The sequence below is a fragment of the Etheostoma spectabile genome, chromosome 4, assembly GCF_008692095.1.
Source record: "Etheostoma spectabile isolate EspeVRDwgs_2016 chromosome 4, UIUC_Espe_1.0, whole genome shotgun sequence".
NCBI lineage: Eukaryota > Metazoa > Chordata > Actinopteri > Perciformes > Percidae > Etheostoma > Etheostoma spectabile.
This window is the reverse complement of record NC_045736.1, coordinates 1,263,491-1,281,759: the sequence shown is the minus strand read 5'-3', so window position 1 is coordinate 1,281,759 and position 18,269 is coordinate 1,263,491. Positions and strand designations below refer to the sequence as shown.

The following is an 18,269-nucleotide window of genomic DNA, read 5'->3' as shown; positions in this document are numbered from 1 at the left end:
ACCCACAAGGCCCTTTAGATACTTCCTTCTCTTTGCATCCAGAGAAAGATTCTCTTTCCCTACCTTCCACCTTATCTCTCTTTTGGCACAGCATGACTCGACCCCTGTGGTTTCTGTCCTTCTTTGATTTTCTTCATGTATATATTTTTTTCTTGGCGCTGTCTTTTTATTATTCCAGTGAAATGCAACAAAAGAAGAAAAGAAAGACACTGGGCTTTACTTTAAAACAATGTATTGAGAACTGCCTTATCACTTGGAAGCAGGATACATTTTTCCTCAAACACATTTGTTGTTGTTTAACTTTCCATTAAAGATGAAAGCCTCCAGTGAAATAGGTTGGCCCCATTGTACTGTAAAAACCAACTGAATGTGCCCCCACATCCAAATTCAACTGTTTCACATGAACCTTGGTACATATACATTATTCTTCCTGTATCTTGTCCTGCATTTTACTTGCACACAAGTGAAGATCTCGTTAATAAATACGTTTAATTCTTTTTTCCCCCACTTTCATCTAAAGGGATGTGGCAGATACCCTTGTAAATGGAATTATTTATTGAGTTAACAAGAGTTCTTCAAAAACAAAAAAAGTCTTCCAACCCAAAACGACCACATAGGTAATTTGTTACCACCTTCTAATACGACCCACAGGAAAGTGGGGTTATGTTTAGGAGACAATTTGTACTTTGTTAGGTTTAGGAAAAGATAATTGGTTGTGTTAAAGTGCTCATATTATGCTTTTTGGCTTCACCCCTTCCTTTATTGTGCTATATACGATGTATTTCTTGTGCACGTTATAGGTTTACAAAGTGAAAAAGCCCAAAGTCCCCCCCAAAGGGACTTACCATCTGCAACAGAGAACACTGTTCACAAACTGCTCCCAAAGCTCCACTGTAGTCCTTCTGTGACGAACGTGCATCGCTTTGTAACACACCTTATTATGCTCGCCTTGCTGCTAGCGTAGCACACACTCATGCTCTGCTTCTGACTAGCTTGTAGTGCTGACCTAGTTACTGGTCATGTGCAACTCCCAACAAAGATGGAATAAAAGTGAGATTTCTCACCAGTAGCTAAAACAGAGAGCTCAACATACAGGGTGAAAAGAGGAGCTGCAGCAATGTGCAGTACAACAAATATATGGTAATATATTTTTGTTTTAATTAAACCATGTAAACCTATTCTGATAGAATTTCTAAATACCATTATGAACCTGAAAATGAGCATAATATGAGCACTTTAAAATGAGTACGTTCATACATGTCATGTTATTTAATTTATGTACTCAAATATGTCACGTAGTTACGTAGCTCCACATACTTACGTACGTTATGTAGCCTATCATGGTTGATTTTCCTTACAAGTTAACTTATGTTTACTTTAGGTTTCAAGCAGGACACAAACAATGGTCTTCTGGGCCAAAGCCCTGTGTTGTTTGACCCATCCTTACACAGACTTTGTTGCTGTTTATACTACATCACCTGCCTTTCTCTTTTGCTCCCGTCATAACAACTACGGCCACTAGCGGTCGCCGTCACAAGAAATGTGGGTCGTAATAGTCGGCTTGTAAAAATGACATATTGACATTTTTTGGGAAGGACAGTCTCTTTAAAAAATGTCCCCACACACGCACACACACAAACAAAAACTACAAAAAAAGGTGAGAAATGAGCATATGAAGGTACTTAAAGGAGCAGTTTGAAGATTTAGCAAATACATTTTATTGTCTTTTTCATTGACAAGAGTTGAATTAGATTGATACTAATAAGATTGATACTACTCTGACATGAGAATGGTGTCAATCTTCTGATTCTTGACAGAAGCAAATTAATACATTTCCTAAAATGTCAAAATACTTTTTAAAAATAAGGTAAAAGTGACATTTTAAAGTCAAATCTCTTTTCTTATTCCATTGCTCCCCAACTCAGGTTTGGATGCCAGTCCACCAGCCAGCACCCATGAACTCACCATTCCTAATGATGTGAGTAACACTTTCTTGAGACAGCTGACTGAGGGATACAAGTTTCAAAATGCTGTACTTTTCAAATTATGTCTCGTTCAATTGGCATGTCAGGCCTATATGCGTTTGTAAATTCAAATTATGTTGAGACGATTGTGCGCAAAAGATTGTGGTTTATGTTATAGTGTAGTACCTACAATTATGCAGACAATTGTCATAAAGCACACCTATCTGATGAAGTGAAATAGTGAAATCTGTTAATTCAATGATAATTAAAGCAAATTCAGTACACTGAGTTCATACTTCAACATTTAAATGTTATGAGAACAAAAGACGGACTTCAAAAGTGATGCTGCAAACTTCAGTTCTGACTTTGCACAGAGTACCCCCAATCAGCTGATCGATTGACCATGCTATCATTCATCAATCGCAACTTCCTGAATTATGGCATTTAAATTAAACCCAGACCATTTCATGATCCATTAAACTTTTCCTTTTAACTTCAAGTGTATGTATGGAGGGGTTTAAGACAACACATAAGTTTCATTTCCTTGCTTCATGTTCAACAACGTATACTTTTTCTCCTCAGCTAATAGGCTGCATCATTGGACGCCAAGGAACCAAAATAAATGAGATTCGACAGATGTCTGGAGCACAGATAAAAATTGCCAACGCCATGGAGGGCTCGTCAGAGCGCCAGATCACCATCACAGGGACTCCTGCTAACATCAGCCTGGCCCAGTATCTAATCAATGCCAGGTAACCTTTTAGCTCTAACCGCTGCTCCAGCACCATCAAAAGCATAAAGTGACACTTGAATGACCATGCTTATAGTGAAGATCCAAGAAAAAAGCTATTTGTGAGTGTGACGCTCAAAAATGAAGAAGAACAAAAATAGCTTGCTAGTTAAATTCTGACATTCATGACACTGATATGACATCTGTCAGGCTTTGACAAGCGACAGACAAGTCCACTTATAATGTGGCTGTTCATGTTTTATTCTTGGCTTGTTTCTTTCTACTTCTGTCCCTTATTTCCACCCAAGTGTAGACATTAAAATACAGTATGTTTCAGCCAGTACACTCTTTGCAAGTAAGTGGCTCATGTGAGCAACTACTGAGACAAGTAAGCTGTGTCTCTGAATAAAACCTGCAGATTGGTAAATTGGAGGATCAATAAATGCATCATCAAATTGCTCAAGGCCTACCATAGTTTGGAAAGTCCAAGGCCAAAATATTCATGATTAATCTCTAAAACAACACAAGCTTTAATTTATTTATTCAGCTTTAACAAGCCCAATATAGCAGATATAACTACGTAAGAATATCCTGGTATATTTGCACATACGCCATTCAGAATCAGAAAATGTTATTGATCCCTCAGGGAAATTGTGCAGTTGCTCACATAAAGAAAGAAAGTTAAAAAGGCCATTAAACAATCGATTGTACAAATGCTATTGTAGTGCAGTGTGAAACTAATTAAAGCACAGTGTGAATACAAATAAAGTACTGTGTAAATATAAGTAGCAGCTGATTAAATAACAGATATTGCACATGTAACTTCTTACAAATTCTTGCAAACAGTTATTATTGTACATAATATACAAGAGATTGTGATGTGATGTGGTAATATGTGTTGTGACTCTAGTTCTGATACTTCCAGTGTGTAATACTCAGAGGAAGTAGTAGTAGAGTTTATAAGTAATGGTAACTCATGTTATTATATTAAAAGTAACTAACTGTAAGACAAACTCTGTGGAGCCCCAGACTAGATAAACCGGGTCTGGATAGTAAGACATACCAGTAAAATACTGAGGAATATCTTTTTAATTCAAATGTTCTTGCCATGCTCCACCACCCCTTTCTCCCCCCCTCCCCCATATCCACTGAAACCACTAATTCATTTCCAACAGAGAAAATAAATGTTTTAATCCGCAACTCGGAGAAAATGGAACCTCGCTGATCTCCACAGGTTACCTACAATACACCTCAAAGTCCAATGTTATCAGCGTCAGAGCAGGGGAACCCACATACTCAACCAGCTTTATGTCTTGGACTTCTTAAAGGGGATTTCAGACAAGAGTCCGCTGAGAAACTAATGGCTATTGCTTTCCCACAATTCCACTGGCAGGTTCAGGGACGTGGCTGCCATGTGGAATGACCCCTCATCCATGACTACATCCTGAAGTCATCCCCCCTCAAAATCTGCTTCCATTTACAGAAGCTAACATCTTCTCAATTAAGCTCTATGTGTTATTCCATGGAACATCCCCTAGACTCCCTTGGTTTGGCACACCACTTTAGCATTAGCCTGTGGGAGACCTATAGTAAAAAACACACTAACAACAACTGGGATTCGTTTTAAATGGATGTAGTCAGTGTATCGTTAAGAATAGTTTGACATTTTGGGATATTCAGTTATTATTGTTTTTGCTCAGAGTTAGATAAGAAAGATAGATACCACTTTCATCTCTCAAATATGAAGCTAGATCCAGGAGATGCTAAGGCTTAGCCTGGCTCTATCCAGATGTTAGAACATCTGCATACCATCCACTCTGAAGCACACATATTAACATGGTGGTGGCCTGGCAACCTCACTTTGATGACAAGACTCCAGTATGTCACTGCTCCGACACAGCTGGTCACATATCCCTCCGTAAAAAAACCCATTTGTCATTTTTACACAACAGTTTTTCTATGAATTGAAGCTTGGAAATGTTAATTTGTGAGTTTTAAGAGGTGCTAGTAGGCAGATTCTGCTACATTAAGACAGAGCCAGGCTAGCTGATCTTCTCAGTTTACTGCAAGAAAGGGACTATAGCATATTTTTTTTAAATGTCAAACTATTTCTTGAATTATTTATTTAGCATGCCTTGTTTCAAAAATAATACTGTATTTCTTTTTGTCATTACTATATTAGATTTTGCCTATTTGCTTATTAAGTCCTATTGTGTCATTGTCTGCAAAGAGTAAAAATAATAAAAAGTGTAAAATGAACAAAAAAGCAAAGAAAAAAAAGACTAAATACATGACTGCCACTTGAGCAATGCTGTTAGAAAGAAGAGTGATGTGATGCCTTTGTCGGGGAATCCAGAAACTTCTACACATTTCATGACACCACCATTTCTTTTCTGTCCACTGCATGGCTTCATGAGGGGGTTGGTACTGCATTATTGTGTCACCATATTTTTTTGACGGTAAGATGTTTTATGTAAAAAGGTACAATGAAAATATAGTATCAAATCTGTGTAAAAAAGAAAATAACTGGTGCCAGCAAAAATTGGAGCACAAATCCAGCCATTTCAGCATAACTTTCACTGTCAAGCAGTCCTTCTTTTACAGCTGTTTTATTTTCTCTGTCTGCCCCCCCCACCTTTCCCTTCCCCTGCTCCCCTCCCCCTGCTCCCCTCCTCGCACCCCTCCCCCCACCTTCCCTCCCTTAACTGTTCTAGGCTGACGTCTGAAGTCACTGGAATGGGCACACTCTAGTTTCTACCCATCTTCCCTCAGTGCATCACATGACCTTTGAGCGAATGGCATTGCACCTAGTATATATTTATTTCTCTGTATTTGACTGTCCGGATATTTAAGTGACTTTAACGGTTATGGTTTCTGGTATTCACTGTAAACATGCGTATCTGCACTGTTACTAGGATTCTTCACACCTATCCAAAACTCTGTTAATTCTGTTTCTGAAACATCACTTTACATTTTTGACACTCTAGTACCTTTCATGGCAAGTCACGCACCACACCACTTTGTTTTAACACTGTGTCCCAAATATTTATGTTCCCATACAACAAAACTGTCTTCCCAATTACATTTTGGGGAAACTTGGCCTGCCTGGTGGGAGAAGTTAGACTTTAGGACTTTCTGCCAGAAAGCCCTTTCTGACCGCCGCACACAGCAGTCGCTGTTTTAAACAAGTGGCTAACATTGTGAATTCAAACAAAACTACTCAGTTTGTTCCGTAATTTAAAAGGTCCATGACAGAGAGACATCCTGGCTTTCAAACAAGCAAAGTGGCAGTTGGCCAAGGCCGCACCCCCAGCCTCCACCTTGTCCCCCCCTCTCTCCTCCTCAAAAGCTACAGACTCAGAAATGTCACATACTAAAGAAAGCTCATTGTGGGACTGGCTCTAGTGGCTGTAATTCTGCACCAAGGCTAAATTGTGGGAAAGAGACTTCAGATACAGTATTAGGGACCACTAAGGTCTATATAAAAGAGACTTCAGTACCGTATTAGGGGACCACTCTATAAAAAAGAAAACAATAGGGACACAAGGTCTATTTAAAAGAGACTTCAGATACAGTATTAGGGACACATAAGGTTATATAAAAGAGACTCAGATACAGTATTAGGGGACCACTAAGTCTATATAAAAGAGACTTCAGATACAGTATTAGGGGACCACTAAGGTCTAATAAAAGAGACTTCAGATACAGTATTGGGGACCACTAAGGCTATATAAAAGAGACTTCAGATACAGTATAAGGGGACCACTAAGGTCTATATAAAAGAGATTCAGATACAGTATTAGGGGACCACTAAGGTCTATATAAAAGAGACTTCAGATACAGTATTAGGGGACCACTAAGGTCTATATAAAAGAGACTTCAGATACAGTATTACGGGACCACTAAGGTCTATATAAAAGAGACTTCAGATACAGTATTAGGGGACCACTAAGGTCTATATAAAAGCATCCAAAGACCACCATGTCATGGGACCTTTAAATAATGTACATAACTTACGCACAAGACAAAATTTAAGTATGTTATGTAACCAAGTCAACATTGACATTCAGTTTCACACGGGACACGAACAGCGGTCTCCTCTGTGAAAGTCCTGTGTCGGCTTGACCCATCCATCCACCATGAACTTCATTATATGCGGAATTTGTTGGCTTTGATTAGAGTTGTTATGCATTTGTGATAGGTCAAAGACAACCTTAATCGGGACAAAATATGTTTCTCTCAGAGGATGCAGTTTTGTTGTATGGGTATTTTGAGGAGACAGCATTGCTTTGTTTTACCTCATGTTTTATCACACATCAGTGTACTTGTCTTTGTTGAATTGCAGGCACTTGAGAGGAAATACAAAGTAAACCTAAAAAGTGGTAAAGCCAAAGTTGTCTCTCCTCCAAACCGCATTGTAATAATTAATGGATTTTTTATCCCACATTCAAACAACTACAGTACCTGTGTCAATGCATCACTAAACACAAACCTTCAATAAGCAACTCTAAACCAGATATTCTATTTCAGTTTACATTACACTGATTTCATGACTGATGAAATCAGTGCTTAACTGTAGAAATGCCTGCTTGTTGGATGCACATTATAGATTGGTCTGCATGACAGCGTTTCCAATTTAGTCACACTGGTAGAAAGGTAGATTGAGTGGTGAAAGGAAATGGAGCAAGCCGTGAACATTCACGTCTATTTGTTATCTCAATGTGTCCCTCCGACTCCAATTTAAAAAGGTTACAGGCCAAAAAAACATTGACTGTAATGCACATTTTCATCTTTCTGAGTTTTATGTGCGACCTGACAAAAAGGTTGGAATATTTTCATTTTTTTCACCGAAGTAAATGACTGCAGTGAAGAGTGAAATCCAAATGCATGCTACAAATAAACATCACACAATGACCCTATATTTCACAAACGTAATATAGCCTAACGGGATCATGTTATTCAGACTGCCATCTCATAACAACTGTGTATAAGAGTCATGGGCCATATAGAAAGGTCTCCGGATTGTCTAGTGAATATTTACACTCACATGTAGCTCATTTAAAGTTTCAGTGTAGGCCAAAAGGGCTGTTGGTAGGCATCAAGATGATCCAGATACGGAAAAAGTAATGCCTTTCTATTTAGCATGTATGAAAAAACTGTTGATGTCAATTATCCTGTTGCTGATTTCACAGGTTATGTCATTCAATCAGACTACATAAGTACATGGCTTACATGTATGGATGAATGTATGCCTCTCTGCAGTTGTCATGTAATAGATTATCTCCTTGGATACGTCACATCGGGCATGTGTTTGCATTTTATTAACAGCTCGACACCCGTTTAACCACAGCCCTGTTCGCACTAAGGCTAAATATATTTCAAAATGGGTTTGAACGGCTATCAATTACATGTCATACTTAAAGGGTGTCTTTTTAAACATGCACTTGATTGGTACAGTAGAACATGATGCAGAATGATGAATATAGTAGAGTAGAAATGCTTATTTATCAAAAAGTTGGAAATTTCCTTAGGTTAGGCAGGTTTCTCTGAAAATAAGGTGTGGTACAGATGACTAATTTAAAATTTTAATCTACAATTTATCACACAATATGATGAAATCTGATTATTTTCTATTATGTTAGATATAGACCAATACTTTTCTATATGTTCTGCAAACATATGAATGGATGGCCTTATTACTATCTGCACCTCTTATTTCAAAATGTAGGTCATAAGATAAAAAGAATCCATCTATCACTTCAGTCAACCATGACCAGCGCCTGAGATTATGAATACAGGTGAATTCTGCCATTGGTGGGTGAAAATGATAATCTACCTACATGTTGGTAGCCCATGGCAACTGAAGGATTCATTCATTTATTTTTTGCCACAATTCTATCACATTTTAACCCAAGTCCACCATTTCCTTGGATTTGAGCTCAAAACTGTGGCGGCATATTACTGGGGTGAAGAGGCCGTTAGCACTTAAATGTGTAATCTCAACAAATTCAAGAACGTTGATTGTACATTTCCTGTATTTCAACTTTATGAGGCCAAATTAATTAGCTGGCAGAAAGCCTGTGGGGTTAGAATATTTTAAAAACCAGCTGCCATCTGCTTCTGATTGCAGGTAATTACTATTTTTTCATCCACCGTATCTTAATACATTTACACATTATCACTCCAATGATAACTATAGAAATGATGTTTGGGGAATATTCTTTTGTCATCGCTGTTTAGGCTCAGGTACTTTGCTTTTGGTTAGAATTCACTACATGTCCTTTGCTAGTCAGTTAATACATTGCTGTTGTCAAAACAAGGCTGCTTTACATGAATACATTTAAATTACACATAGAGATTACGAATGTAAATCTGTACATTAGCCAGCCCGGTCTTACAGAATTCCTTGAAATGATCACGAACTGTCACCAGCGCATTATGTGGTGGTGGCACGGAATGTGTGAAAATTCTGCATGGCCACCACGGAAAACAATGCCAACGTAAAGTCAATGAGAAGATGACGTAGCGTTAAGAGCGACAACGGTAGCGAGTAGTATGAAAGCCCGAAAATCCGCTTTGGGAGGTTGGGGTGGTGGATGGATCAAACCCAACTGTCCCCTTCTCCTGTTGTTCTTTTGCTACACTAACCCGTTCTTTTTTTCCTAAACCCAACCCGTCCACTGTATACGACCGCCCCGTTGTTCTTTTCCTAAACGCAACCCGTTTTCCTGCTCACCCAAGACCTTTTCCTTAACTTAAGGGGCCGTGTTCATTTCACGGAAATTGGTGAGCTCAGGTTGACATTAGCGCTCGTCTGGCTGCATCCAGATGTGTATCAGATGACCAAACTGAGGAACAGCTGGTTGAGGGCTAACAAATTTTTAATGTGTCATTTAAAAACGTTCCATCATTTACAGAATCCAAACATTAAAGTACTTAAATATCTTTTTTGCAAAGTGCACATCAGTGGCTGTTTGTTGCGTAAAGTGTCTGCTGGTTGGTTGCCAGCCAAGATGCAGTCATGCTACTTTACAGTACGACCGATGATTTTCTCAGTTGTCTTTTTATTTGTCATATCTTTCATAATCATGGCTTTGATCATGTACTCATCCTTCTACAATGCTGTGTTGGTCAAACACCTCTTGTTGTGTTGCTTTTGTCGTTTTACTGATAAATTAACACTGTTACCGTGCTAGAGCAGCAAATATATTAAATGCTGGCACTACATGATGGTGTTTGAGGAAAACGTCTCTGATCCTGTTTAAGTTTGATCGTTTGCTTCTTGAAGGTCTGTATTGGATTAATTATTTATTGAGGATGTTTCTGAAAGGTTTTGTAAAAAGAAGAAAATAAAGATTTCTGTTTTTTCCCTTCACTTTGCATGTGTCATCTATCTATCCACTGTTTGCTTCATGTGGGTTGGATAGGTGTTATATTTTAATAACTAATGGAACGCTAACTCCCCTTGTCAGTTGAATTAAGTTACAAACTATTTAGTAACTAGTACGATTTAGTTCTAACCTAAGATAGCCTTGCAATATTGAATTTGTTAAAAGTTTCAGAACCCCTACATGTATTTTTCAAAATAAATGGGAAACAAGTGTTTATTCTTCAATATAAAAGTATAACATTTGAGGGAATTAAACCTTCGGAATTACTCTTCTCTTCCTACCAGTAGAGGGCAAGTTGTTCTTTTAATTTGTGGAATACGTTAATGACATATGACAACCATAACATCTGAGGTTACTCGTTTTCAAATCCAGGCCAGCTGAACCCAGCCATTAAAGGACCGTAGTATAGAGAAAAAAAGATCACATTTATGCCCATAGGGCTTGCTTGTTAGCAAAAGCTATACTATTGATTCCAAATAAGACCAAGATAACCCTGCATGAGGTCAGCTAGTTTAAAACTATGCACAACTAAATGACCATCAAATTGTAAGAAAAAGCTTCATTAAATCTCTAAAAATGCAAGTCCTAGACAAGCTTTCTGACAATTAAGAGGGCAAACTGATTTCTGGCTTCATTTCCCAAAAATCATCTGTGATTGAGTGGTGCACACAAAGGATTCCCACAGTGCCACATTTTCACAGCTATTTTAACAATGGAGGTTTGTTAGAATGGCTGGCTGGGTGGATGGATGAATGAAGGTAAACGGTCGAATTTTTTTGTCTCCTGAGGCTTTTCCCAGTATTCTTGTCAGGCTTTTAAAGATTTTTGGTTTGTACTGTTTTAATGCAGCAGTTCGGTAACTGTGTTTTGCCCGGAAACTCCATTTCAGAATGTAAGATACTTTTTTAATTCATTTTTTTATTTTTTTTATTTTTTAGTTCAGATGATTTGAACATGTAAAAAAAAACACAACAATAAAACATTTATAATACATATATTCATACATATATATATATATATATATATATATATATATATATATGTATGAATTAAAATTAAAATGACAGATAAATAAAGTCATGTACTTCTCAGCACAATCTTCCAGATCATCCCCATGCGAGACAGCTGACAATCGGGCCAGGAAAAGAGGATCATCATTGTGGTCATTGGGATTTCACCACATTCAATAACTTCATCATGACCAGAGGTGTCAGGTAAGTACAAATACTTTGTTACCTCACTCAAGTAGAAATTTTGGGCATCTATACTTTCCTGGAGTAATTATTTAACAGCAAACTTTTTACTTTTACTCCATACATTTCCACACAATTGTATGTATAGCATCAGAAAGGAAGGTCTAAGTGGCTCACACAATACCAGAAACATCTTGCAATACGATGAAATCAATTGCAACATCCCTGCAAAGAATTCCAAATTCAATCCGAGTTAATGAGCAAAGTTTTCTGGCTTTTCCTCAGTGAGGTGTTGACTCAATTCTATGGAAATCTGTCAGGTATGAGGTGTGACTATATGAAACACTTTAACCCTTAACAATCCTGATGATAAACACTGTCACGACTTCAACTTTTCTCTGCTTTCTCCATGAGCAATATGATGATTTATGCCTACTGTTTAACATAAACTCAATTCTCAAAATGTACCAAGGATGCAAAATAGCTGTATGACAAAAAAATACATAGTGTCTCCCACTGTCAGTGTTAGCTTAAAGAGTCCCTGCTGTTACTTGGACGTCTATGTTTTTGGCCTGACATTCAGCTGTGTGTGTGCACCCAAGAGACCGAGCCACAGGGGACGCCTTTGTCCACACAGGCATGTTGCAAATTAACATTGTCACTCTTTAGGGGTGACAGGAGGTTACCTTGTACAGCTGGTTCATCTGTTGTCACCAACTCTTTCATGGCTGTTAATTAAGCCCGGGTTTCAAGCAGCTCGGCTGTACTCCCAAAGTCCCTAACTGCATAGTCCCACATTCACCGAGTCGAAATAAGAACAGATCATCCCCGTGCGAGACAATTGACCAGTCGTGCCAGGAAAAGAGGATCAAAATTGTGCTTTCGCCACATTCAATAACTTCATCATGACCCAGGTAAATGTTTGTATATAGCACTTTTCTACTATTAACAACTACTCAAAGTACATTTACATATTACAGGAACCATTCACATTCATACACTGTGTCCAAGGTTGCCGTACAAGGTGCCACATGCTCACCAGATAAACTTTCACACACATTTACACACCAATGACTCAGCATTGTTCAGTGTCTTGGAAAAAGAGACTTCAACATCGGACTGCAAGGATTGAACCACCAAGCTTCCAATTGGCAGGCAACTACTCTACCACTGAGCCAAAGCCACCCCAGATAACTACAAATGCTTTGTTACCTTATTTAAGTAGAAATCGTGGGTATGTATGCTTTCCTGGAGTAATTATTTTATAGCAGACTTCTTACTTATAAGCCTTACATTTCCACGCAATTATATGTACTTTCTACTCCTTGCATTTTAAAAATAGTTATTGTTGGACTTAAAATTGTTACTCCTTTTTCATTCCAGCTTGTCATTGTTCACATAAACACACACAACAACAAAAAAACTATCCAGATGAATGGCACCATTCAGATAGGGTGAATCCGTTGCCCTCACAGATCCATGCAGCTGAGCTTGGATGTACATTTACGTTCTTATAAAGGCTATAACATACCTCTGAAGTTTGAATTTTTGTACCATTGCAATACTCATATAGCCTGGAAATCCAGACCCAAATCCGAAGGATTAAAGAACTGGCATAAAGTAATGAAAGTTGCCCATCTCAAGGGGCGGCACCAAGCGTGCATTTGAAAATCTCACTGCACGCTATTGGATAACACTACGACCAATCACAACAACACATGGAGGGGTGATGCATCCAGAGCCCCATATGCTTAGCTACCAGAGCTAACTGGTAGATTAAACTGTCGTCATCTGTTTAGCTCGACTCAGGCCCGCCTCTTTCAGATACACCGATGTGATTGGTGCAGCCTGGCTACAAGGGTATAGATAATGAGCAGCGTTACTCAATGCCAGAGTAACTCGCTGAGGAAATTGAAATTGTGCTCTTGTGATTTCCAGGGTAACTTGTAGTCAACAAATCATGTATCTTCTGCTCCATGATACACAAGGTAATACTCAGTAGTTCACCTATTTTTTATGTATTTGCCCTGTACTAAAGTCTGTTCATTTTCAATGGGCACAAACGTGGCTGAAACAGGAGCATCCCAAGTCTTTCAACATTAACATTTTAATACAACCTTATAGTCCTTATGGCCTTTAGAAAAATGTTTTTTCAGGGAGGTGGCGAGGCCTGAGCTTTTGTCCTTAATGGCATTTTCCCCCTTACACTACTTTTACTTTTATACTTGGAGTAGTTTTTTAACCAATACTTTTATACTTTTACTTGAGTTAAAAGCTTGAGTTGATACTTCAACTGCTACATAAGTCTTTTTAAACCCCACTATCTATACCTCTACCTGAGTAAGGCATGTGAATACTTTTGACACCTCTGATCATTACTCCCTTGTCAATTCCTGTCAAGGAAGAACTTCCATTTATGTGAACTGTCCTTTAAAGATTGCTCAAGGCATTTCAAGTAAGCTGTGTGCTACCTAAACCATAATAAAACAATCATAATAAACCCCACAAATCTATAGAGGAAGTAGATTAATGAACACTTACTGTAGAATGTTTGCAAATGGTAAAGAATCAAACTGAATACATGCAGCCTAGTAAAAGGTATTTAGACAATTCAGAATATGCTTACTGGTTAAATAATTTAATTAGACGGCAAAAGAAAATGTCAAGCTTTATATGAGATCCCTTTTCAAATGCTTGACTAAATAAACGTTTTTACTGAGTCATTAAATTACACATCATTAAATTATGTATACATATCTGATTGTTAGGAATGAGTGTTGCTTACAAATGTAATGGACAACACTCAGGATACCAGAAACTAATCATGACAACTTATTTGTGACTTAATTATAGAAAATATTAAACAGCTTATGTGACACAATCTGCTTGCTCTGGTGTGTTGGGTCCCATCCATCTGGTACTCGATGTGGGGTAAAACTGCCTCTCTGCTTCAGCTAAGGGAAATCAGATGGCCTAGTATTTGGTAGGAATAAAAACCATTCAACTCTTGACTGATTGAGACAAAGGCAGAAATGAATCCTTGCAACTTTAGTTCAATAGCTTTTTTTATGGAGCTGTGTAGGCAGAGAATGCTTTCATGAATGAAACTGTTTTCCTTATGGCATCCAGCTAGCGGCCTGCAATGAATGCAACTTTACCATTCCCAGTCAGAGACCTAAGTCCCGGCCCCTGATGCTAAAGACTTCTAGCGTTTTCACAAAATTGTTCATTGGATATCCATGGTGGACGTGGTATCTTAAAACCACTCTCTTGCTGCTTACTGAGGTTTATATTATCTTACATTAAGTCAAAATTTGGCCATTTGGGGGCATTGGAAGCTGCTGAAAACATTGATTTGACATTGCCTTTTAAAGTGAATATTGCATTATTTTACTGGCTAAAAATTAAAATAAGCTGAACTTGAGTGAACTTGCTTTGAATAGCATATCATCTTGGCTATTACGTGACAAGCTTTGCACATCTGGATTTGGGGATTTTCTGGTCAGCTTGGATGTAGACCATCAGAGGACAACCATTTTTAGGCCAGCTCTAAGATTAGTCCTGGTTGTTCCAAACTTCATCATCTATTTGAAAATGGTGGAGCCCACTGTGCTCTTGGGGACCTTCAATGCAGCAGATTTTCAGCCTTCCCCAGATCTGGGCCTCGACATGACGCAGTCTCTAAGCTTTGCGGGCGCTTTCTTTGGCCTTGGTGTTTTACCGATATCCATCATCAGCTGTGAGTCTTGATAAAGAAAGGGGAGTGCCTTTCCCAATCAACTGAATTAACCACAAGTGGACTCCAATCAAGTGAAGAACCTCTCAAAAATGATCGCGAGAAATGGAAAGCATCTGAGCTAAACTTCAAGTGGCATAGTAAAAGATCTGAATAGCCTCGTTAAGTGATTGAAACAAAAGAATTCCCCATGTCCCTTTTGGGGCTTTGTACGTTTAATTGCATTTTCAGAAAGGTGAATCCCCCCTCCTCGGCAGCCACTTTGACTGGTACTCAGATTGGTTTCTCGGGAGCATGACATACTTTTGCATGCCCACGAGATTTTTTTTTTTTCCAGTGTCCCTTTACAGGCTCTGTGGGCTACAACATAACAAAATGTGAAAAAAAGGGAAGGGGGTCTGAAAACACAGTTCAGCGTCAGATGATAAATCACGTTCTGCCGATTTACTTCATGCCATGCATCAGTACAATCTGTGTTTCATTACATGTCACCCTGTGACACACAAACAGCTCTAGATGTATTACAGTAGCTAATCAGACAACTACACCCCCCACCTCCCCACCCCTCCCTGGATGCTATTAGCTGTTCATGCTCTGCTCCCTGGGACACTGCTACAGTCACTGAGTGTTTGTGATGAATTGTTGGAAACTAAAGGCTCCACTCATCAGTATATTGACCCCCTTCAGATGAGATGAATGTACTTTGTCAGAGGAAATCCAAAGTGATGCACTTGGATAAGTAAGTAGGTGATAAGAGGTCGAACTGACTGGAGGCAGTGGACATGGGTAATTTGTCATTTCTAAAGCATTTGGAGATTCATTAAGGGGTAGGTGAACAGGAAGATGGGGGGGACCTGTGTTTTTCTTGCCTGCTGAGTAGATTCTACCTAGGCCTGTAACAATTATTACATAATGGTATAATAACAGTCATTTTACATAATCACCATTTCTTTGTTTGACTGCAATAAATTGCCAACATTAGCTAAGATCCGAAGGGGTATGACTGTTTGTGACTAATTGTGAATTTTATGTTCCTTTGGGAAAAAAAGGCGTGATTTACTTTAAAGGCTGTGCACTTATTACATTATCTGGTCACATGACTGTGATGTAACCAAATGATGTATCCTGGGATTCATTCAAAACTTTTTGTTTAAAAATTAAATTATTTGACTGAAAGAGACAATTATATTGTTACACACACACACACACACACACACACACACACACACACACACACACACACACACACACACACACACACACACACACACACCTTTATCTTCAGTGTCACAAACAAACTTGTCATACATTGGCGGGCCATCTCCCATGGCTCTTGAGTTTGAAAAATGAGTTTTGCGTTTGGTGCTTGTTGTCCCAGGGTCAATTACAGGTATGGAGTCATGAAGTGTGCATAATATAAATAGATGGAGATCATTACAAACACTTCAGCAGAGTGTTTATCACAAGACAAATGTAGAATAATGTTGTCTTATTAACAGTATCCCAACCAGTCTCTACCCCCTAAAAGCATTAAGGACAAAACTGAAATCCCGACATGGGGGAAACTCTACAGTGGCTACATTAATCAGGATCAATTGATAAGGAGGTTAACGTGGTGCTGTTGTTCACCTAGATGAATAGCCACTTACTGGCTCATCCTGCCCTCGTTTCTCTGCCTGGCCCCCTTAATTGATTGTGGAACGTAAGCACAAGATGCTGACGTGGAAAACCTGATCTCTCTGGCAGCGTATGGGTGGTATTTCTGCTGCTCCCGTAACAGCTGCGCTCCAGATTCCTGACCTTGGCTTTTCTTTTATCTGACTGCCACAGTCCTCCCACTTCACTGACTTGGTAGCAGTGTGTTTTGGCAGAATGAAACCAGATAACATGGCCGCGTGAACTAGGCCACCTCCTTAGTGAAAGGTAGAGTTAGTTTTTGATTTTAATTAAATGACTATTGATATTAACCTTCTCCCTTTCATGACAATTACAAATGTAATTTCATTTTACAATTTGGTTGGTAAGAGATAAACACATAATTTGATCAGAATGAATCTTCCCATTTTGCCAAGAGCAAGGCCTCTGACACTCATTCATGAGTGAAGATCCCGGCGGGTCAGCAGTACAGAAGTTAGCTTGCCTATAACATGGCTTCTGTAACCGAAAAAAAACAGCAGCAGCACCTCTCCACCTGTCCCTCCCACGGCGACCCTGCTAGCAACACACAACGAGGCCGCCAACTTAATTTAATTTAATTCAGTGATTGTTGTATTTTGTGGCTCAGTGGTTGAGCCAGTAGTGTAGTAGGCCTATTCTGTACCATTGCCGTAGCTTTGTGCCTATATCCTGTGTTAGCCTAGTTTTGCCATGTCTTGGATTTTGGATTTAATTCTTGTTTTGTTTTTAAAAAATGTCAAGCTCGAAAATTGGTCAGCACCCCCAATTCAAAATATGTTCCAGCGGCCATGCCAGATAACCCCTTATCTGGATGGACAAAGGATGAAATTTGCATGTGAATGTCTGGATCCTTGTTTGAGAATAATCAAGCTCAGCAGATCCATCGTTTAGATAAAATCCCTTCCCCAGCTACCGCTGTTGTCTGTGAGCAATGCTTTTGTATTCGTTTAAAAATTGTTGGACTTATTCGTTCTAATTTAGCATATTTTTATGTCTGCTGGAGTCTTGTTTTTTCAGGACTAAGTGAATGATGGATTGTAATGATTAATGTCCTTGTGGTAAAGAGGAAACAGATGGAAAATAATGCTGTGTGCCAGTCAGAGCCAGTGAACACTGAGTATATGGGATTTATCCAGATTGGTAATCTCCAATCACACTCACAATTGCTCTGTCTGTCTGGAGCTACCTTGCTTCCCAGCATGACTCCCAGTTTAGCTTGCCACCAGTCTGTGGGGGTTTTCTTTTTGGCTCTAGGCAGCACCTCAAGTCACCTAACTGCAAAATCTTATTATTGACCCTATACCTACTAGTTCTTAGTTTCTGAAACAATAAATAATTGTTAGAGACAACAGACTACCTGAGATTATAAACTGTCTGTAAAGCAGCCCATTAATCTTGGGAAACTTCATTATACAAGCAGGAAAATTCATTTTTGCCCACTGCATGACAATCAAGGGGCACCTCTGCTGTAAAGCGCAGATAGGTACACTTCAAAATTCACATCCTCTTATTTAAACTCTTGCATATTCACTCATATTCACATTTCATATTCACATTCAAAACAACATTGCTGCCAGT

At 38.8% G+C, this 18,269-nt stretch overlaps 1 protein-coding gene and 2 long non-coding RNA genes across 8 annotated transcripts in view; 2 read left to right on the top strand and 1 right to left on the bottom strand.

Moving 5' to 3' along the window:
• Positions 1–5,914, top strand: part of LOC116687296 (poly(rC)-binding protein 3) — a 194,033-nt gene extending 188,119 nt beyond the window's left edge. For 4 of the 6 annotated variants that reach the window (XM_032512568.1, XM_032512565.1, XM_032512566.1 and 1 more), the window contains 3 exons: positions 1,926–1,978; positions 2,547–2,716; positions 4,088–5,914. In XM_032512568.1, the coding sequence (XP_032368459.1) occupies positions 1,926–1,978; positions 2,547–2,716; positions 4,088–4,142 (278 nt within the window). In that variant the 3' untranslated portion in view covers positions 4,143–5,914. The remainder of the gene's footprint in view (positions 1–1,925; positions 1,979–2,546; positions 2,717–4,087) is intronic. The other 2 variants (XM_032512570.1, XM_032512569.1) reach the window with 1 other exon arrangement.
• LOC116687299 (uncharacterized) lies at positions 60–16,593 on the bottom strand. The gene is made up of 3 exons (XR_004331504.1): positions 16,581–16,593; positions 8,556–8,814; positions 60–70 (listed from the first exon to the last, which is right to left on the bottom strand). It is a non-coding gene; the product is annotated as an uncharacterized LOC116687299 (long non-coding RNA).
• Positions 6,461–18,269, top strand: part of LOC116687300 (uncharacterized) — a 14,536-nt gene continuing 2,727 nt past the window's right edge. The window contains exon 1 of the long non-coding RNA XR_004331505.1: positions 6,461–7,285. This is a non-coding gene — a long non-coding RNA (uncharacterized LOC116687300). The remainder of the gene's footprint in view (positions 7,286–18,269) is intronic.